The 22676-nt window shown below is 44.1% G+C and overlaps 1 protein-coding gene across 1 annotated transcript in view; it reads right to left on the bottom strand.

Moving 5' to 3' along the window:
* Nucleotides 1-268: 268 nt before the first annotated feature.
* Nucleotides 269-22676, bottom strand: part of arid5b (AT-rich interaction domain 5B) — an 84690-nt gene continuing 62282 nt past the window's right edge. The window contains exons 5-10 of the mRNA XM_030106935.1: nucleotides 21098-21255; nucleotides 19210-19480; nucleotides 14189-14241; nucleotides 12998-13095; nucleotides 4656-4866; nucleotides 269-4431 (exon numbers count right to left, since the gene is read on the bottom strand). Coding sequence (XP_029962795.1) covers nucleotides 2410-4431; nucleotides 4656-4866; nucleotides 12998-13095; nucleotides 14189-14241; nucleotides 19210-19480; nucleotides 21098-21255 — 2813 coding nt within the window. The 3' untranslated portion in view covers nucleotides 269-2409. The remainder of the gene's footprint in view (nucleotides 4432-4655; nucleotides 4867-12997; nucleotides 13096-14188; nucleotides 14242-19209; nucleotides 19481-21097; nucleotides 21256-22676) is intronic.

The raw sequence follows: 22676 nt of genomic DNA, 5'->3' as shown, positions 1-22676 counted from the left end.
AAAAAAAAAAAAAAACACAACCAGGGAAGCAGGTATAGATAGTAAAATATTTTAATTAAATATACAGGAGGTCATATCATACAAAATGTCTTTATTTTTTTGTCTTGCTCGCCAGCTGGGTGATTGGTAAACAGATGGCTACTGTATCAAAAACACTTTCTGGATGCACATTAATGGAAACGACATGAAAACAGAACAAAAAAAAAAAAAAAAAGTGAAACGACAAAAGAAAAGAGTATCCTAAATCTTAAATTGTAGTGTTTGAGACTAAAATGATCACGGTGACCTTGAAACAGAGCAAACAAGGACACAGCTAGATTGTGTAACCAACTTTTATACTGTTTTTTTTTAATACTATTTACAGATTATAACAGTTTATATGATAACAACCACGCAGTACTATCTACAGTGCTATTTACACTGAAAATAAGACGTGAGAGGAGGAGGAGGAGGAGGAGGGGTTTGCCATGAATTGATCCCGTATGAATGTTTTTGTACAGGAGCCAGCACTAACGGCAGTTTTACCTAACACACAGCAATGTACAGTACTTAATCAGAAATGAATGTCTTTATCTAAGTATAGTAAACCTTTACAGTTTTTTTTTTCCCTCTTCTTTTGAAATAAAAAGAAAAAAAAAAACATCAGACATGTTCACTGTGTATTTCGACTATCCTGGATTGCAATTATAGTGGTTGTAAAAAGCCAGCACAGGTGTTGTCTTTCCACCTCAGGCTATGGAGCACGGTAGGCATATTTTATAGAGTCTGGTACCTTTTCATCGCTGCTGGAAAACACAGAGCGCGCATGCCCTGCAGGCCAGAGACACCAAACCCGTGTCAATATCAACTATCAGTAAATCTCTGAGAGCTTCTTGTATAACCGACCGTCTGGTAAAGTTAAACTAGGTGAATGGATTCCTTTAAGCGCACATTGCTAACCATTTGTTTCACTGTTTACATTTCTAAGATGTTAAGTCTTGTGCCTCACCCATTAAGTCTGGTGACTGAAGTGTGCCATATGCTTTATTTTCCCCCCCGTACGAGTGTCTGTGCGCCGAGTGACAGTAATATTGACATTCCTACCCTGCTACAGAAGAGAAACCTTAACAACTGTAGTGCTAACTCTAATCCAAGACTGCGAAAGGCACAGATATTTGCAAAGCAGTAATATCCTAAGTGACAACATTCCTATCAAATCATACAGTGAGTCTTCAGCCTGTTGAATAAAAGAGTCTGTTCACCCAAAGAAAAAAAAAAAAGAAAAAAGAAAAAAAAGAGCGTTTCAAGTCAAGAACAAAAAGATGAAATGCTGATTTTTTTTCTCTCTCTTTTCTTTTTTTTTTTTTTTTTTTTTTTGCGGTGAGCATTCCACAGCAGACGGCTGCTTCATTATGCCGCTCCTACAGAGAAAAACAAGCCGCTACAGTCTACTCGTCACAAAAATAGGGGTTTGGGGTTTGGGGGTGGGGGGGGGTGAAATTACTTTCAATTTAGAAAGCGAAAATTATAACAGCTTTTTAATAACTATAACAAAAAAAAAACAAAAACAAAAACAAAAACATTCATTTTTTGTCAACAGAACAGAACAAGACGACTGCTTGTGTTGCATTGGAGCTGAAATATCTCATGAATGAAACCTGAAACTGAGATAAAGTGAGTCTACAGTACATCTGTCGTACACAGCACCTCTCAACGTGACGTCGTGGTGAAAGCGATTCGCGTTACGCAGCACCTCGCCGAGCGTCTATTCCCAAGGAGTCCGGGTGGATTTGCTGTGGCGCAAAACAGGCAACAGAGTTCAGCGAGGAGACATGTAAACAGACACAACACCACCGCCTTGCCCATAGAGTTAGAATGCTCCTAACAGCTGCTGGACATTGTTTGCAATAGTGAAATGCATCTCTAGCTATATCGAGAATTTCATTTACGTCGTCGTGTTACTTGTAGTGTTTTGAAGCAACAAAGTTTTTAGCCCTCAGACGCAGTAAACAAATGGCTTTTCTCTGTTGCCCTCCACTTTTCACACGTCCGGAGCGACAACCTGACTCGTGGTTACTGAGAGCGGCGGAACTGATTGGTGAGCACACACACATGAGCACTGTGCAAATAAGGATACAACAACACAAAGATACAGTAAGTGGTGATACAAAAAAAAAAATAAAGAACAGTGCAAAGTATATAAACAAAGGCATACACAGATACAAAAAGAAATGGAATTTTTTTCAGTCCGACAGACTGATGCATTCATTTGCTATCAGCCGAAGTTATATAATCAGTGTTTTTATATCTACTGAGCCACAATCCCCGAGAAAGAGACAGAAAAACAAAGAGAAGCTGAGACAGTTTATTGATGATGAGGAGGAGGGAGAGCAGAAAAAAAAACAAAACAAAAAAGGGATCTTCTCTCCCTCACAGTCTGGTGCTGGGATGTACCGAGGACAGCTGAGGTGGCGGCAGGGTCGAGAGGGGGTACAGGTGGTGCAACAGGTCCCCGTACAGCGCCGCCCCGCCCGGGTGTCTGTAGAAGTGGTGTGGGCTGGGGCTGGAGGCCAGCAGCTGCCTGTGGAGCATCATGGAGTGGAACGCTAAGGGGGGCACGAGGGGCGACACCGCCGACTGGCTCTTCAGGTACTGCAGGCCCGGGTGCTGCTGGAGGCCGTCCTGGGCCCCGGCCGAGACCAGGCCGCCCGGGGAGTATATGCCGGCGTACAGGGGCGCGGCGTGGTGCGGGGGGAAGGTGGTGGTGGGGTGGCCTTCGGGGAGGTGGTTGTTGAGGTGAACGGCGTGGGCCGGCTCGGCCGGCTTCAGCTCCTCGGGGTCGCCGCGGCGGATCGTACCGGCGGGGTGGATTGGCGTCACGACCCGCACTTTCCGTTCGGGGACGTCCTCGCCGTCCGGCTCGGCCAGGCTCCGCTTGGTGGGCCGGATGGGGCTGGTCAGGGACGGGTCGCCGGAACCCTTGGGGCTGGGAAATGGCTGCGACGACTCTGCTGGGCTTTGTTTGGGGGGGGAGATTGTCATAGGAGAAACTCGGCACGCTTTTGGGTGCGAATCCAAACCCTGGTGCATGATAGTATACGGGAGACTGCAGAAGGGGGGCTTCGAGAAGGACGACACCCTCTGGGAGAGCGGTTTGGAAATGGTGAAGTCTCTGGGCTCGTCGTCGGCCTCTCGGCTCTCTCCGTGCGTTTGAGTCCTGTCGCCGTAGTGAGACCTGTAGGCCAAGCCCTCCTGTTCCAGACCGCCACAGACAAAGCTCTGGCTGCCTTCGCGCTCCCTCGCGTAGTGCTCCCTCCGCTCGCCGCTGGAGAAGCCGGCCATCCTCTCCTGGCTCAGGCAGCTCTCGGTCTGCCTGTACAGGCTGTGGAGGTGAGGCGAGGAGTAGCAGTCGCCTGCGTAGCTCCGGGGCTGGGCGGCCGGGCCCTGCAGCAGCTTCTCCCCGGAGTTTTCCACACTGTCCTGGGTATGGCTCCGGGGGAGATAGGGCTGCCAGGGCGCGCTGACCTGAGGCTGAAGGTGATGGCTCGTGCGGCAGCTGTAAGTCTCTGGAAGGTCCCCGGCGGAGCTCCTCTCTGATTGGCCACTGCTGGCTTGCTGGTGAGGCTTACTGCTCTGGGCATGCTGGATAACCGACGGCCGGAATATGGGCGCTACCTCGGGTATGCTGTCGGACACGCCCCCGAGCCTCTGTCCCGCCACCTCCTCCTCACATTTTCTCTTGTCCCTCTCCTGATCGGCCACTGATATAATGGGTAGAGAAGACGCCGCCGTGGGAGGCGGCGGCTGAAGGGAAAGAGACGTGAAGGAGAAAGGGTTGGACTCGCACACTTGAGACAGGAGCTTCTTTTTAGCCAGCGGAGACATGACCCCCTGGCTGCTTTTGCAGTAGGCGGCCGGCTGTCCGGGGCCCTGAGCAGATTCCTTCTTAATGACTACATAATCTTCTTTCTCTGGGAAGGAATCTGTGCTGAAGTCTATACACTGTCTGTCGGCCTGCTTGCACATGGGCAACACCTTCCCCACTCTCCCGCCGTGACTTTCTAGAGAGTCTCTGACCCTGGAGAAGGGCTCGGGCAGAGCAACGTGTCCAGCAGGCTTGTTCTGATCCCAACGATGAGGCAGATAATGACTTTTAGGAATGAAATGCCCTTCGGTTTGCTGGTCACAGGTAAGTTTTTCTTGGAGAGCCTCAGTGATTTGTCTCCATTCAGGCTGGGGGCCGGGCCCCGCATGGAGGGGGAGACCATGTGGGGCTCGGCATTCTGGCTCTTTGGGACAGAGTGAAGACGTCTGCTCCGATGCCAAGGACTCCTCTTTCTTCAGGGTAAGATGTAACTCTTCCTCCTCTATTACAATGGGTTCATCTCGCAGAGATACTTCCTGTTTTATAGCTGCAGACAGCTCATGGCTCTCTTCTTTCCCCTTGGACTCCTGCATGCGGGGAAAATAATAGCTGTTACATTTTGTCAAAGAGAGAGAGAGAGAGAAAAAAAAAACAACAACAACAGGACATTCCAATATTTTCTTATTATTGGGCAATTTCAAAGACAACATGGATTCCAGAGAAAGGGCATTGATGAGAAAGCAGAGGGACATAAAAGTGAGCGTGAGGACGGAACCTGATGAGGCAGCAGTTGGGAGACGCCTCGACTGACCTGTGATTGTTCTTGGCCTTTCGTCGCCTCCCCTCGCTCCTTTTTGCTCCCCACCTTGGGATTGTTGAGGGCTTTTAATTTCTTGGCCCCGACACCTTTGGCCTTGGCTGCGGCGGCCTTCTCCTGGCTGGCCTCCTGCTTCCTGGGCTTGGCCAAGGGGAGGGGTTTGTCCTGCTCACCTTTAATGTGCCTCTCGTACGGGAGGAGGAGCCTGCGGAGGAAAGCGCACACAGCGGGGACGATCAAGTCGGGTCATGCCACATGTGGAGAGCACATTTGTGTTTTGAGTCAGCAAACACACAAAAAAAAAAAAACAATGTCAAAATTCAACATTTTACGATGGGAAAGAACCCCAAAGATACATCTTAATGCCATAACACTGTGTTTCGTTTTTTTTTTTCCTCCCCCCAAAACATAAACTACTTTAAACCACGTCAGTGTTTTGTTGAGTAATAGCAAAAACAGAATGAGCTACAGCTTTGCCGCAAGCATGCGGTGTATCAAATACCGCGCTTTAATGCCTCCTTGTTTTAATACCTGGCAAGTATTAACAATCCTATTGTAATTAAAGTAGGTTAGGGGAAATCCAGGCTCAGATGGGTGCCAGAGTGTGTGTGTGTGTGTGTGAGAATGTGAATAACCAGTTGTCTCCAGCTGAGGCAGATCACATTTGGTATTACTTTAACCTTGACAGCACAGTGTGTGAGTGTGTGTGTGTGCGTGTGTGCGTGTGCGTGTGTGCTTCTTTCTTTATGGGCGTGTGAAGTTAATGTGGAAGGATATAAAAAAAAAGGAGAAAAAATATCTGGAGGAACTGAAGTCAAACTGTTTAAGAAACCTCACAGCAATCAATATCTAATTTAATCAACTAATGTGATTAATGACACAAGCCGGGGAAGTGATTAAAGTAATAAAAGATGTCAGCTGGTTACAGAACGCCACAGTTTTCAACACATTTGATTAAACGTATCTGCACAACGCTCCAACTTAATTAGGTACATGCTCAGTGACAAGGAACATTATGTAGAATAAACACCCAACTATTTCTGACTTCTGTTATTTCTCCTCTGAACAGATCCCAAGTCAATTTTCCATATCTGATGTCATAACTAATGGGAACATTAAGATCTGGATAACATAACAATACCCATGTGTAAAATAATGACATGAAGAAACCAGCGAGGGAAACTTTCAGACTTTTATTGCTGGGAGAAGAAAATGGAAATTGGCACCGGACCAGAAATAAGAAACGCCGTGGAAGAGGAAACCAAGACAACTGAAAAAAAAACAAAAAACTACAACAACTGCAAAACTTCAATAAGGACCTCTGGAAATCTCCCCTGCTCCTCTGTCAGTTTCTTTACAACAACAGCCCGTGAAAGCTCGACAGAAACATGACTTTCTCAGTCATGAGAAAAAAAATAAGGTCTCCTCGTGTAACGACAAGAGACGGTTGCACTACTCCTTTTGAGGGACATGGCGGTAAAACAAACAATGAATCAAGAGCTGTTTCGCCTCCTCTTCAAAAGGAAGAAAAAAGCCTCAGAGAGTTCAAGAGGCTCTGTGGGATTTTTTGTTATTTTTCCTCTGAACAAAAGTGCTGGCAGGGAAAGCGGTGAAACTACATTTCATACAGCTGGTCTGGCACCAGGCCCCAGGCCAAGAAAGGAAATGTACTATTAAATGTGACTTATTGGAGAGACAGAGAGCAAAGAGGTTGTGAAAGAGAAGAGAGGAGGGAGAGCGCGAGAGAGAGAGAGGAAAAAAAGGAGAGGAGGGAGAGAAAGAGGGAATAATGACATGTTAATGAAGAGCAGAAACCACTGCGAATAAAGAAAATAACAAATCCTAGAAAACAAGAGATGAAAACACGCAGTCCTTTAAACTTTAAAATAGCAACAGTGCTATTCATTAGAAACGGGGAGTTGCCTCACAGGCTTTCTATAATTAGATATTGTTGCACAGATGAAGGAGATATAATAAATATTTCATCCAGATAAAGCCCATTTCTTCTTACTTGGTAATGCAAATACCCAGCTTTCTATAACTGATCAAAGAGCTGAAAACAGAAAAAGAGAAAAGAAAACATATATACAGCTGCACTGTTGACTATCAGCGTGATCTGTGGGAAAGAGATGGCTGCCTTGGCCGGGGTCAACTTTATGGAATGTCAATATGAGGTGGGGGGCTGGGGTGTCGCTGGCGCGGATAATGTAAGAGCTGAGCCCGGGAAATTACTGGAGCCTTAAATAGTTTCAAATGGAAAGTCTAAGATGTTATGTTGGCTGGGAAGCCAAAAAATCAGGCTCAGGAAATTCCCCTGCATTGTCAGATATTATTTGTATTGTTACACTTAACTAAAATAAGATGTCTTTACCGAAAAATAAAAAAAAAATACAAAAAAATCCAAGTGTGTGATTAATTTGTTCCATCAATCCGCTGGATAGCCACTTGTTTTCTTTTCTATTCTAATCTATGTATTGAAAGGAAAACAAACCGTACAAGGACCGAAACTATTCTCAATGTCAAAAAATAGTGAATTCGCAGAGCGTGCATTAAACTTCGTCCCGATTGTGTAACACGATATAATAACCACTCAAAATACAATGCCTCTATAAGTGGCAATTTCCTCCAAGGCTAGGGGAAGGGTTGAGCTTGGCAGGCACACTATTGGTTGAGAGAAGGCCAGATGTAGTTCCTGCTTTGAGCCACTTGGGGGCGCATGCTGCTCTAACAGACACAGGGAAAAGAATTTCATCAAGGCAGGAGAGGCAACATTTTTATGAGGTCAATAAATACTTAACTTCCTCTCATGCCAATTTATCATCTGGCTTTTGTTTAAGCAGCCGTTTTCCAGTGTTGATAACAAGCAACTAAAATATGCGAGGAAGAGATTAAACATTGAGCAGTTGGAGATAGAAGCTGTCTGGTGTAATTAAGATTAAACGTATTTCATCATATGTGCGCGACGTGTCGTATCCCAGTGATCTGAAAAGCAGGAAGATCAATAACTGGGTAATTCATAAACGCACAACTGTCAAGTAAGCAGATCTGTGCCTTTGAAATAATGGATTACACAAAGCACCCCCACCCCACTGAAAGAAGAAAAAAAAAAAAGTCAAGTTGGCAAAAACAAGGTGACTTTACCAGCAATGTGCTGCTCTCATCTGAGTTTTGTGTTACAGGAACAAGCAGTGTGCTCAAATCCAAGAAATGCCTAAGTCACCAAATAAGTGGAAAAAGCCTGCAGGCTGTTCCATTTCAACAATTTCCCTCCCGTCCGTGCTGAAATTAATTTTAGCTGGTGTTGTGTTAAGATCACAAGAGCTGCTCCATGCGTTAAAGAAAAAAGAAAAAAAAAAAAAAAAAAGGAAAAGAAACTATTTAAAGAGCTGGTGGACAAGCCCCCGGGGCTGTACAAAGATTTGGAGGAAAGAAAATAACTCACTTTTACAAGCCTGTGAGGAGCAGGGAATAAAATAAAAAGGGTAAAATCCAATCTTTATGAAATCTAAGTGCAATGATTAAGCATCATCACAGCAATGAGGAAAAGACAATAAGTAGTTTGGAGGAGAGGGAGAGCGGAGACGCCAGCGGAGGGATAAACAGACATTGTAACCGGTCCCTCTGCTTTGGATTCATGCCTCAAAGCCCCTCTTTTGTCTCCAAGCCAAACCACTTGAGGTGACCCTCATTCATGCCGTTAAAACAGGAGGGCAGCGCAGGAATGTATGAAAAACTTAAGTCTTTTGTCAAGTCTGAAAATACCAGATTTAAAGTGACCTCTACTGTTCCCCCGGGGTTTGTTCTCATTAGCTGCTGCCGCAGCTTGCAGTAAATGTTCGCCATAGCAGGTGGAAGCCACGAGTGCTAACTGTTTAAAATAAACGGGGACTATTCTGCATACACTCAAGTCCTGCAGTCACTCAACTATTAATATCCCATAATGTACAGAGTATGTTCCCTTTTGCTGCCCTAAAGTGGACTGGAATCTCAGTTAGAACGTCATTAATTTAATTTGCTACGCTGAACTAGTTATTAATCTCAGCAGACTTGAATAGATTCCCATACAGTCGATTGCCTGTCACACATCAGTGCTATAATTTGTGATTTCTCTTTGCCACGAGGGAAAGAAACCTTGGACCTTTTGATTAAATTCCACACATAAAGAAATCACTCAATATTGTGATTTGTTAGATTGCTGCGGAGAAAAAAAAAACAAAAAACAACAAGCCTTTTTTTCTTTTGAATCACCGAATACTCAAGGAAGCATTTGTCTTAGGGAAAGCCATCTAGCTCTCAGAGGTTAAAATAACTGCCTGCTATTTTAGTATGAAGAACATGCAGCTCTTTGGCTGCATTCCCACTGTTGCTGAAGTCCAGATTCAGAGGAAGAGTCATGGATATACAAAGAATTTGGCCGTGCTTTTGATACAGGCAACATGTTGAGACATTGTTTATGCTACTAAAGAATGCTGACAGATGATCCACAACAATGTTCTCATTTCTAAATCCCTGTAACCCCCCCTTTCCTGACTGCTTTATTTCTTATTATTGAGTCACACTGCTTGTTTATTAAACCCCCCTCCCTTCCGACTTCTCTCAGGTTTGGGAATAAAAAGGCAGAGATGGCATGAAGTTGATACTCCCTGCACACCGCCCTGACTGCGAGCCAATGATTCACCCAGCGTTAGAACAAGAGACGGGAATAATTGAAGTCTGTGTTTGGGCTGCAGTATTAGGGGAAAAAAAAAGAAAAAAGAAAGGCAAGCTAATGTGTAATGCGCCACATTTGATGCATCTGCAAAACAGCAAGGACAATGCAGAGAGCTGCTGACGAGTGCACGCTACAGAGCACGCTCAGAATAAAAGCTACTAAACAATCTCTTGTCCCTTTTTTCTTCTTAAAAAAAGATATTAAAAATAATCTGCTATAATTCTGGGTGTAAACACTGACTCAAGGTCTCCTATTAATGTGTTTTCATATCTGGAGAGCAGCTTTAGTGAATGCAGAGGAACATCGATACCAGGAGGAATGAATAAAGGCTGAATCAATAAAACATCTAGTCGACTAAAATTGGAACAGGCGTGCATCTGTCTTAAAAGAAACACATATCTGCATGATCTGAGCCGGTGAATATTTCACCAGCCGTAGACTCCGTGTACAGTACATCTGGCAAACATCTAATACTTCAGATGAAATGATTTAATCCAAAACTCCTCATCTGTGCTCTGCGCTATTGCCCAAAACCTCAGAGTTTTTAAATAGCAAATTATTCTAAATTGCTACTCTGTTGCCATGGATACCCCCCATCCCACCTCCAAAACCACCCGCCCCCCCCTCTCCCTCCCTCCCCAATATCAGCCCCGTTGTGCAATTACATTAGCCTGCCAAAGCACGGTGAGGTATTAAAAATCAGTAACAGGCAGAAATGAAGAGAGATAGTGGAACGTGATGTTTCTGTAACAAGAGATCACGTAGGAAACCGGGAAGATTAAATATGTAGGAGCTGTTAAAAGGCGCTGACCTGTATAATGAAAGAAACAGCATGAAGTGCAAGGCAGGCAGGGAGAGAGAGTGAAAGGGAGAGTGAGGGGGGAGCACAGAGAAAATGGCACAGCACAGAAGCAAAAGGCAGTCTATTTCAAGGTTATTGATGCCATCTTTTTCATGACCTCATTTTTAATTCAGAGCGCCGGGCCCTGACAGCTAATCTCGGGAAACGGTTTAAATAAATATCATTAAAGCTTCCCCGTAGCTGCGGCGGCAGACCTTGGCTTGGACATTTCTACATTGATTTTTTTTTTCCCCCCCCCCGTGCGCTAATGAACGGCGCTCTGTGACTAAACAACAGTAACTTTGAAAATGACAATTAGCTGAGGTTATCTCCTGCTCAATTCCAGCTATGTAACTCCATTTCTACCAGTGATTACCGCCTGCTCCTGGACAACATAAATACTGTGATTATGCCCCTGGCTCCATCTTTCACAATAATATCTCCTAGGAAACCAGTTCATATGATTTTACCATTAGGGCTGTAAAGGGATAATGTGTATAATTTAAAACTGGAGCTGAATGCTTGTGGATATTCACAGTCTTTAACCCAAATAACATCACGACAGCCAAGAATATCCACTTAATTGAAAGCAATTATGTCCTGAAATATTGTTTCCTTTCCCCCCCACTAGCTGGAGACCTTTTATTTCCTGCTCTACTCTACTTTAGTCCTGTGAGACAAATCGGAAGTGATCCTTGGGAGAGGAGAGGAAAAACATAGGTGTTGTTCCAGTTTGTTCACTGCATATTCTTCCCTGTGAATTATATTTCTGTAGCACATTGACTAATGATTAAAGGTAGAAACAAAGACGCCTCTGGGGAACAAACACACACTTCAGCGAGCCCACAAACAGCCTCATTCATCATGCAGAGAGAATGGCCGTGTTTGCTGAGTTAATACAATGAAGCTAATTGCCCTCCAAGCAGCCCAAACACCAGGGCTCAGCTAAAATTATTCCCCTGAATGGAAACTTGCTCAGCTTCAGCTGATCTCTCTCTCTCTCTCTCTCTCTCTCTCTCTCTCTCTCTCTCTCTCTCTCTCTCTCTCTCTCTCACCCCCACCCCTCCCTCTTACACCTTCTCTCTGTCAGCCTGATATTCACTGCAGTGTGTGGATATTATTGCTTTGTATTGATTCAGCATTATTTTCTCTCAGCTGCTTCTCGGTGGCTGGAGAGGGAAAGGCCAGCGCAGCAGCAGTCACGCCTCGGCGCGTCCCACATGAATCCGTCGTCCTCCGCCCGCCTCGCCTGAGCACAGCCCCATTTACACCTCACACACTAATGAACAATGTCGCTTATCGCATCTGGCTACGAAGTAACTCTTTGCAACAAAACGAAAATGATAGGCGAATTTTGACTTTAGCAATAACTTTTTTTTTCCCATGAAGTATCTGTGAAGCCAGCTATTGAGAGTCGTTTCTATCATAATGGAGTCGATTGCAGCAAATCCACCTTTAAAACATAATCTGGGACTGCAGTGTAAACACCCTGGGCTGAACATTTAGAGGCACACTGTCAGCTTGTCTCCAGACGCGACACCGTGAACAATGCACTTTCTCACACCTATGCTTTCGCAAATTTTCCCTTGGAAAAAAGAAAAAAGAAAAAAAAAAAAAGAAAAAAGGAAAGAAAAGCCTCAGCCTGTGCTGGTAAACTCGCTTACAGCACGCAATCTTGACACAGTATGAAGCTGCCTGGCTCCCTCATATGGTACTGTTGGCATATTGCTATATTACTGACAGGTGTGTGTGTGTGTGCGTGTGTGTGTGTCTGAGCTGTGCTGATGCATGAACCTGCAGCAGCCAGAGGGATGTGGAGAGGGTCGCCGGCCCCGAGGAATGACCTGCTTCATGAGCGACTGGTTATCTCTTGCTGGGGAGATCGTATTTGGCATTTGTTTAACCTTGGGAAAGTGGGCGTGTGTGTGTATGTGTGTGTGTGTGTGTGTGTGTATTTGTGTGAGTGCGCGCAGGCAGCCCTGCATAATACCCTCACAGCTCCCTCAGGATCACATCCATATGCTTGCTTTGGTTTGGTAATACCATCTGAGTGATTATAATGTGGAAGTTCAAAATGCTGCAGTATCTGACTGAATGATTAGATGAATACATTAAATCTGCGTTTTCATTTTTATCTCGCAGCGTTATGTGGCTGCATGCATATTTAGGAGAAAGCACGGAAACCGCATATATATATATATATATATATATATATATATATATATATATATATATATATATATATATATATATATATATATATATATATGCGTATACACACAGATATGCGTGTCTCCATGTAGGTCTGTTAATAATTCAAAACTTTGCTGTTATTTTTAAGCTTTTTAATCCTCCTCAGTTCGCCTTCAAGCGCACAATGGGTTTAAATTACAGCGTAATTGGTTCCATAGTGCCACACAAGTGATCAATTATTCCTGAGACAATAACAGCATCCCGCATCACTGTGAATTGATTTTGGTCCATTAGGAATGTAGTTCTTAATGCAATCAGAGCTACATGCCATAACAATGAGGCTGCGGTGTGATTTGCGGGCCGCCCCTCCGTGGCGAGCGCTGTTCTTCATATATGTTTAAGTGCATCGACCATCCTCCGAGAGGATCAATATTTGTCTTGTCGTGTCCCGGTGTTATGAATAAAGCATTGTGGAACCGTGTTTGATGCAGCTGCGAAGGAGTTTGCTCACTCGAGGCGACGCGAACCGCTCCGTGCGTGCATGCACCACGGCGCGTGTGTCACATGCGAGCGCCCGGCGTAATAACTCACCTCTCGTAGTGTCTCCGTGTGCACGTGGCGGCGCTTGTGCTGCTGGGGTTGCCGCCCAATTCATCATATACGTGCTTCCACTGTCGGCGCACTGTGATCTGCAGGAATGGATGGGGAGACAGGAGTGATAAGACAAAAAAAAAAAGACACACAAAGGATGACAATGAGATTAATGTAGAGGAAGGAACATTTAAAAAATATGAGAGGAAAAAAAAAAAACATAAGTGGGCTGACATCATTTCAAGGTCTTGGGGAGTCACTGAGTCATGATGTTCCAGTTATTGAATTCTCAACACTCAATTCTCTAACATAATAAGCTCTGTTAACATCATGCAGTCAGTTGTTCCTGCTGTAACCTCTTATCCCATAACAGATGGGAATAACGGACGAGGGCCGCGGCGGCGCAAAAAACACGAGAATCCAGGCAGCTCGCTAAGCCCCCGACGTGAAACCTGAGATAGCCAGCTGCAGATATGTGGGCTTTTAAAAGGTATATGAACCCCAATTATATGAGCTGTATCCTGTTTACTGGCCCGGTCTGGCCGTCGGTTCGGACGGCGTTATAAAACGCGGCTAATGAAGAAACGGGCGGCGTGAGCGGCGCACTCGACGACTTCACATCAAACGCTGACTTCACTCTGGAAACACGCCGCGCTCGAACAGCGAGCGAATAAACGGGCAGGTAGGCCTGCCAAGTCAAATTGCTCATACGCCCTTATTTTTTTGACTCACTCTGGCGGAGTGTGCACACGCAGCACTGTACGTGCGCACGCTCGTGGGTACGTATGTGCATTTCGCTTCATCTTCCAACATTCGGGGGGGAAAAAATGAGCGATTTATCCAATTTCCTTTTGACCGGCACAGAACAGAGAAACATGTGTTTTCCACTCCGAGGGGGTTTTCAAACAACAGCATCATTTCTTGCTAAAAGCGTCTCGGAGCAGGACTTTCTTCTTGGGAAAATAGCAACTGACCTCAAGGGGGCAAAAGGACAGCGGAGGAAGAAAAAAAGGCGGGGAGGAAAGAAAGAGGGGGAGACAGGTAAGAGGACAGAGTTATGGAAGGATAGACAATTCAGTATGAAGAGGAAAGGAGGGAACGGGGGAGGGAAATAGGAAAAAAAAAAAAAAAAATAAGGGAGTGACCTTGACAAAGGAAAAGGGATATATTGCCACATATGTGAATACTTACCAGCTCATATCCTCCGAGTTTCTGAGCAGCTTGAAACATGGTCCAAAGGTTGACTGTGGGAGACAGAAGACAAACAAGGCAGTCAGGAACTCTGGGAAAGGATCTGAAGTGAAACACATGACATCATATATAGTCATTACACCAGAGAGAGCAGAAGAGAGGAATATTTCTGTCCTGGAGTAATGTGAAAGCAGCAATACCGAAATGTGAAAAATATGCCATCGCGGGGTAAAGTCATTACCGTATATCAGAGGTGTGTGTACCATATGCAAAGTGCCCATTATGCAGAGTATTCACTTTCAGAGTTGTAATTCATTACAATAATAGATAATTAGATTACTGGTATGCAGGGAGTATTTAAATGGTGTTTAATCGACATTATTCCGTGAACACTGCGCCGTGTTTTCAGGGTGAAATCCATAACTTCATCCCTGCACACGGTAAATCAGAACAACATAATGCTGTTATTGTCAGACCAAATACTGCGAATAAAATATAAATGAACAGAGGCACAGGGACAGAAAATAAACCAGCGCGATAACAAGGAAATAGTCATTACATATTCCTGGACTCCTGAAGTAAAAACAGCTTTTCATCATTTACACAAAAAACAATGGAGCACTTCAGCTGAAAGGATGCAAATGAATACTGAGCACTCACACAATCACCAGCATGTGATAAAATACAGCATATGCTTCATCCTGACAAAGAGATTTGTTAACCCTCAGCTGCAGCCTGCAGGTATGAATGAAAACCATTACAAGCATCAAACGCTTGGCAATAAGCTCAAACTTCTGTTTGAACTAATGCAAATTCATTTGCATTGATTTCCCCATGCAAATACCCGATGACAAGCCATATCAAAATACAAGTCTTGTGTAACAATTTCCTAAAAATAGCGATGTAAGCTTTCAGAGGAGCTTCAAATGGCTGTCTGTCTTTGAAAGAAAATATTTCCTGCAAACAAAGAAGCACGAGTTCATTGGGGGACTTTTGTGCCAATGACATTTGTATTTGCTTTCTGTAACATCATTGTTTAACATTTTTATATGAAGGCCTATAAATAAGAAAAGGAGGCCTCGCCTGGGGAGAAATCCATCAAAATTCAATCTGTGCGTACACAAAGCCTTGCATTTGTCAAAATGACATTTTCCTATCTCCGCATTTGACAGCATTGATTTTTTCCTTCCCTCCTCTCTGCGACCGTTGTCAATGCACGGGTGGAATAACAAAGGGAGCCGGGTAGGTTTTTCTGTTTGAACTGAGCACGCCGGCGCATTGTGCTTTCTGACTGTAGAAACAGAAAGATGGGCTATTTAACTAGCTTGTTATGCATCGACTGTAATTACCACAATGGCACGCGGGATTGGGAGGGAACAGAACACATAAAGGAAATGAGAGAACATGCCTTTTCTTAGATGTCTTGTCATTAGCAATTTCTTTTCTTAATTCCCCTCTATTTGGCAGGGCCAATTATCACTGAGATAAGGATGACAAAACAGGAACACAATGCAGCCTCAATGACACACCGATGGCATGGCAATTAGACAACAAGGCTGAAGAAGGGAGACAAATTGGAACTGATGTTCACAATCACATGCTGACGCCTGAGCGCTTTAGAACGCGCACGCACACACACACACGCACACACACACACACACACACACACACACACAGCAACCACATTAATCTCACAGATCAAGGGCATTCAGAATATACAGATACACGGCGACACCACTACTACCACTACCACTGCTGCTCTTGTTTTATTCCTCCTCAGCCCTCACTTTGTAATTTCTTCCGGCGCCCCGGCTGCAGCCGCACAACTTAAATGACAGCAGCTGGAGTGCAAAGTCAATAATAACCAAGTGGTAAAAGAATAAGAAGGAAAAAAAAAAAAAAAAAATAGAAGGACGGCGACTCAGATGAATAAACTGCAGCCGCAGTTATTAGTCACTTTCTGTGATTCAAGTGCTACAGCATTCAGGGCTGTTAAATATAGCCTCCATCCATAGTGTAGACGATGAAATGGGGGCATGCTACAACTACATATACTAGTAGAATCACAGAAAAATAAGCTGCAACTCTTATTCACTCTTCACAGAACACATATTGACACACTATGAAACAGCAAAAAGTGCATTAAAAATGGAAAAAAAACCCACAAGTCAGTATTCAAACACCATTTTATGATACTTTTAGACAAACTATGATGGAACTGGATCAAAATCACACATTTTTTTGTTGTTTACAGCTTCAAAATGTTGCTAAATAGCACATGTTTCTCTGCAAAAGACATTCAAGACACTGTTGAGTTGCAATAACAACATTTACTCATCACGCTGTGTGTACGCTCACCAAATATTAGCTCTAACGAGTGTGTTACCTTCATTAATTTACGCTTGTTAGTTCTGAAGAAATGTGGATATCAAATCCGGTTGCTTGCCTCAATGGAGGCAGGGAAAAGAAAAAAAACAAACACCTACACACTTGATTTGATTTATAGCGTCCTATCATTTGTGAATGTCACCTTGGACTCCGCGAAGCTCCGAGCAACAGTTTTTTTCCCCTTCATTTTATAAAGGAATGACTAATAAACCGAAAGGAGAAAACTGAATTTAATACCCAAAACAGATAATTAGTAGCGGCTCCAAACACTGATTATGAGTGAGTAGTTTTGTCTATTTTCAAGCAAGGATGGAAACAAAAAAATGCGAGGAAAACTGTGCAGTAATTCACATGTTTTAAAAAAATGGTGGTAAACTGAGTATCAGGCCAAGTGGTCTCAAATCAGCACCTCTGCTCTCAGATGTTTAATGCATAAAACCCTGGAGTGAGATATGAATTCAACATGAGGACAAGGCAGGGAAACAGCCGAGCGCTGAGTAAAAACAGCAATATCATGACTAATGTTGTTATTATTATCCCTGCCTTTAAAATGTCTTCTGAGATAATGAAGGTAAAGGCAGACGGACTGATTCTGTACTGGAGCGTGCCTCGCTGCTGGGCTGTAAAAAAAGACACAATAGCAGCTTGAAAAAGTCTCCACAGCTCCAGGATGAGGAGGGATATATAGGAATAGTGCATGTTCAGACTCAGATAGGGGCTTTTTTTTTTTTTTTTATTTTTATTGGAGGTGAATCAAATGGACGTTTCAGAGGCTCAGCCAACAAAGCACGGGCACGTCTGCTAAATCATTCAACCATCTGTTGCTTTTGTTAAACTCCAGAGAACTTCATAAAAAGATTATTACTCAAATGCAACTAAAATAACATAATTTCAATCTCCATTACGGGGAAAGTGAGTTCTTTGATCTTTTAATGCATTTGTAGTGAGCTTAAAGGGGAAGAATATGAAAACGGCGCCTGATTACATCTGAAGGATTGTTGTATTAATTATGATGTGTTTTTCTTTCTTTTTTTCCCCCTTTCCTCCCCCCCCCCCCCTCGTCTTTACATGTGCTGATGTGTGCTCGCTGCCAAGGACGAAGTTTAAACAGCATGATTTCACCATTTAATGAGGGCTTTGCTTATGATGTCTCTGCTTTTGAGATTCAAAGCATGTACTGTATGTAAAACAGTTGGCGGGCGGACCTCGACTTTATTCCGCGCTCAGACCGAGAAACGCCAGCTAAAAGTAAAGCGCGTCGGGGATGTAATTCTCTCTCTGCGTCTTCCTCCGCTCCCCTCTCTCTGTATCTCCGGCAACCACAATGACCTATTTAAGCGGCAACATGTCGGCAGTCAAGATGACAGGACTGTCAAAATACCGCGGCGAGGTTAGCAGAGTTGAGGCGGCCACAGCTTACCTTCATGTAATAGTTTAGAGTAATGAGTTTTACTATGCTATAAACTGTCACGGCTGCATTCAGCCGACGTCTCTCGCTCTCTCTCTCTCTCTCTCTCTCTCCTGCCTCTCGTTAATTTGCCCGAGTTGTCGCGCTATGTTCTGATCTGAATGACTAAATTCTCTTTGGTTCCTTTGACGTGAATGCAAATGTGATTTTCTTCCTTGAAAAAAAAAAAGAAGAAGAAGAAGAAGCGAATGTGAAAACCACAGTTTGAGAGTATGTCTTACCTCAAGATCAAACGCCGAAAACAAACACTGTTTTTCCCCCTCAGCTTTCGGAGACTGGAGCGTGTGCCCTTTATGATGTTTGGGTGTGAGTTTCTCTCCACTGTTCCATGTACAAGCAGTGCAAACTAAGCATCCGACCTATATTAGACATCTTTTATCTCGGGCAGACGTGTTTCCCATACATGTGATGTTCTCTTAGCGCGGTTAGAGGACGTTCTTGGCCTTCACAGGAAACCCTTCTGACAAGTGTGAGAAGATATTCTCTCCTCACATGAAAGCCAGCGCAAATGTGCTCCGACGGGAACCGTCCCGAGTCGTCTTCCTGCCGCTGGATGCGTTTTTCAAAGACAAACATTCCTCCAGTTTATTATTACCTTAATCAGAATGTTTCTTTGTTTTTGTTTTTTTTTTGTCTTTCCTGAGCACCCTGGCACGTCTCGGGCACAGCCATTTGCAGCCACCTCCACTTTATTCACCTGAAACTCTGGATGCTCGGGACAAAGTATGCCCTTGACTGAAGTGAGAGGCGGCTCCATGACTCTCATTTGATCCCAGCAGGGGTCCGGCGCAGATAAAACATGGTTTGAAAGGCTGATCAAAATCCAAACCCGGTTCAGCCGCTCTCTCATCTCCAAACCTTAATTTGCCAGGTATATCTCTATTTCGTTCCTCTGAGCTCCGGATATTTTAAGGTCTAAATAGAAGCAGAACTCTGAATGTGTTTTTGTTCCTACAGGTGTCTTCAGCTCTGATAGCTTCTAATCCCCCCTCCCCGCCTGCTCGCCCCTCCCCAACGCCGCTGTTTATGACCCAATTTTTTTTTTTTTTTTTTTTTGCAGGTGAAATGTATCCGCGCAAACTTTACTACCGACTGTAAAGCGGAGCGGTGTGTTGTTTAAACGCTGCCGGAGAGGGAATAAGAGCGCCGGAGCTGTCCCACTCACTCTGTTTGAAGCCGAGGAAGGGGATCCTCTCGATGGGTGTGTCTCTGTCTTTCATGTACTTGTAGAGCGCGACTAAGAACGACTGCTCCTCCGCTCGGCTCTCCTCCGACGTCTCCTCCTCGCTCCTCTCCTCCTTGTCCTCCTCCTTGTCCCTCTCCCGCCCTCGCTCCTTGTCCTCGGAGGCGGACTTCTTGCCCAGGCCGTTGGCGGCCCTCTGCCTGGCCGCCGAGGTTATTTTTCCGTTGGGTACCGTTTTACAGTGGGGTCGGACCTGCGGGGAGCAAAAGAAGAGCAGAAGAGTAATTCAAGTGGTTTTTTTTGGGGTTTTTTTCAACAAGGTGTCTCTAAAACGGTGTTTTGCATCACATGCGCTCTTTGGTGTGACGTGGAAAACAAAACACACGGAGCGGCCACAGAGGAAAACCCTCATTGATCAGCGGTGGAGAAGCGCCGCTTGTCACCGCAGATTAGGCACAGATAAGTTTGACTGGAGCTTTGAGAGGGAATTGCTAATATTGATTTAACTGTCCAAGGTCATAGGAATAACAGCTGTGAAAAGGCTTTTAGTGTAGATATTTCCTTCACTTTGAATATTAAAGACAGGGCGAGGCAATAAAGACAAAAAAAAAAAAAGGACTGGAGCGTACAAAGATATAAAATCAATAAAAAAAAAGGAGTCATTTAAATTATAAGTGGAAATATCCCTAAACCAGCTTTTTCTTTCAGAAAAACCAAACAAAAGGATTACACTCTTCCTAATCTAAATTAGCGGAACAAGACTTCAGAAGTAGATGACTATTTCTCCTCGATTTTGCAAGGCTGATTCTTTTTTATTTATGGGTGGGGGAAAAAAAAAAGCAGCGAAACATCTTGTTCTACTGCGGGATCATATTGTACTTGTTTAAAAGACTATTATGTGTTTGGAGGAAGAGAAAAGACACACAGACAAAGAGGCTGCGCTCAATAACAGATGCTATCGTGACTAATATATCAGTGAATGAATGAGACAGATGAAAAATAATTATATTGTCTTAGGGCTGCTGCAGTCAATCACAGGAATAAACAATCAGCAAATATTTTGATAGCCACAAATCAATCACTTTAAAGTGAAAATGTCAAACAGCCCTTTTGTTTCTGTTTGTGATCCCTTTTGTGCATCGCGGGGCCTCGGCGAGCACGCAGCGTGCCGTCGCTGTTCTGGTGCCGCAGCGCAGCGGAGACTGAAACACAAGGACGACCGTTGCACATGGGAGTTGTGCAATTAGTGCAAAGGTAGCACATGAAAGGGAACCACAGCCTACTGCTTGGTATATCAGAATATTCAAATCAAGGATGGGCAAGTTTGTTTATTGCGAGGGCAACAGAAATTTCATCCTCTCCTTCGCCACAAGGCCAAACTGCGCTGGATGGCTTTAAAGATATACGAGAACTGCAGCTGGAGAGAGTAAATGAAGAGCAAACAGGATGGAACATATTGAATATATATGCAAAATCACCCATAAAAAGAACCTAGTTTTATAGAGGAGTGGATGCAATTGATATTGGGTTGAAATGTGGTTAATAGAGCTCTTCCATGCATAATCTTTTTTTTTTTCTCTCTTTTTTGAAATGATCCCGCAGGCTAAGCAGACAGATGGCTGCCTCATGTCTGCTCCAGATAATGGACTTTTTGTGTACATACAATAAATGTACATAAATGCTACAAATACACACCATGTACTTATGTAAAATATTAATTTCACACCGTTCCATAAAAGCCTTTCTTTGATACCCTGGTTCTATGCAAATGTTTTGCCTTTTTAAAACTTTTATTGGTCTGCTGACACAGTAACGTCCCTCGAGTCATTACCAAAGTCCATGTCGACTTATCTTATCCTGAGCGCTTTACCTTGGTTGTCGCTTTGCTCTCCGGGCTGGACGGGTCCTGAGACGTCACAGCTGCTGTACCCTGGGGTGACCCCGACGACCCCTGACCCTGGCTCTGGGAGTCCCGCCTCTGAGAGATGGACAGCTTCTTCTTTCGAGGTCGCCCCTTCAGGTTGGGAGCTGAGGGAAGGGGAAACGGAGGCGGCTGTGATTCACCCGCTCGGGCGGAAATATGTGCGCCGAGGCGTCACTGCGAGATTAAATTACCGCCAAGTTTTCACATTAATAAACTGTATTTTACTGGAACAATAAAAGAGACATGAAAACACGCTTCCTGTCAGGCAACAGTGACTTTTAGCTGAGGAGGACGGAGGCTATGACAGGAACATTTACAATCAGGGGAAAGGAATTTCACAGGCCCGCTAGCCTGTAGCTAATTATTTTTAAACTGGATTAGTGCAACATTGTGCTGAATGGGGTAGCAGGCTGCCAAATTGCTCCAATGTGCTAGTAAACACGATCCTCAAGTTTCCCCTGCGCCCAAAAGAGAAAACTACTTTCAAATTCATGCAGACGTAGTTTTAAAATTACAGATGAGGGTGTTGTAACAGTCGAGCAGTTAGTGTAATAATGCGAATGACAGATGCTGGTTAACCAGCAAACCCACAAAAGGGAAGAAATTTTAAACAAACAGTTTCTGCTAAGAGGAATATTTGATACAGATGCTGCGAGAACTCAGAGCCCATATGTGTTTTCCTCATCACGGCATAAATAACATCAGGATGGTTCCATTCGGTTTCTTCTTTTCTCGCCCTGCGTCTCATGATAAAGAAGTGCACTGTGGTATGGCACCTCACATTTACTAATCATCCTGGATCTATTTTTGGTTTCCCGCCGGTTCATGTGCTCATGCCTCAACGTTGTTAATTAAAAACACATGAACCTGCCTGATAGGAGCTCTTTGTTTGAAAGGCTGGCAGATATAATTGCTCAGTTCACATTACACACACAATAAAGTATTTAAGCCCTCCAAGTCCTTTGTACACCCACGTTTATGTCAACCCGCGATTGTAATGTAACTTCTTGGCGGAGTGCCTTGCCTCGACGCAGCAACACAAACAGAGATAAGCTCAAAGGAGAAAGAGAGAGAGAGAGAGAGAGGAAGAGGGGAAGGAGGAGAGGGAAGAGAGAAACTTCAAATAATCTAAGTTCAATCATGTATTTCTCAGTGTCAACATGCCTTCTTTCCATCTGCAATGACAATTAAATCACATCCAAGGTTGTTCTCTGCCAAAAGGACCCTGTGATTATTTTTGTCAGCTCAAATTCTCATCAAGAAAAGCGCTACAGTAACACCAGAGCTGAATAAAACCGAGCCGCAGTCATTAAAAAAGGGTAAAAATGATCACGACTCAGCAACCTATCACTTCATGTTGTTATTTTCACAACCGCTACGCTGTGGAGAAACTGCACAGGGAAGAATCCAAGGACATTTGTTGTGCATTTGTCATCTCTCTGGCACAAAGAAACAAGTTTTCAACACTGTAATCTTTACTTAGAAAGCACTGGGTGTGTTCCTCCCTCTGCTGCTTTCTCAATTT

This window comes from Salarias fasciatus, chromosome 13 (assembly GCF_902148845.1).
Source record: "Salarias fasciatus chromosome 13, fSalaFa1.1, whole genome shotgun sequence".
NCBI classification, from domain to species: Eukaryota; Metazoa; Chordata; class Actinopteri; order Blenniiformes; family Blenniidae; genus Salarias; species Salarias fasciatus.
This window is presented reverse-complemented; position numbering and strand designations above follow the sequence as displayed.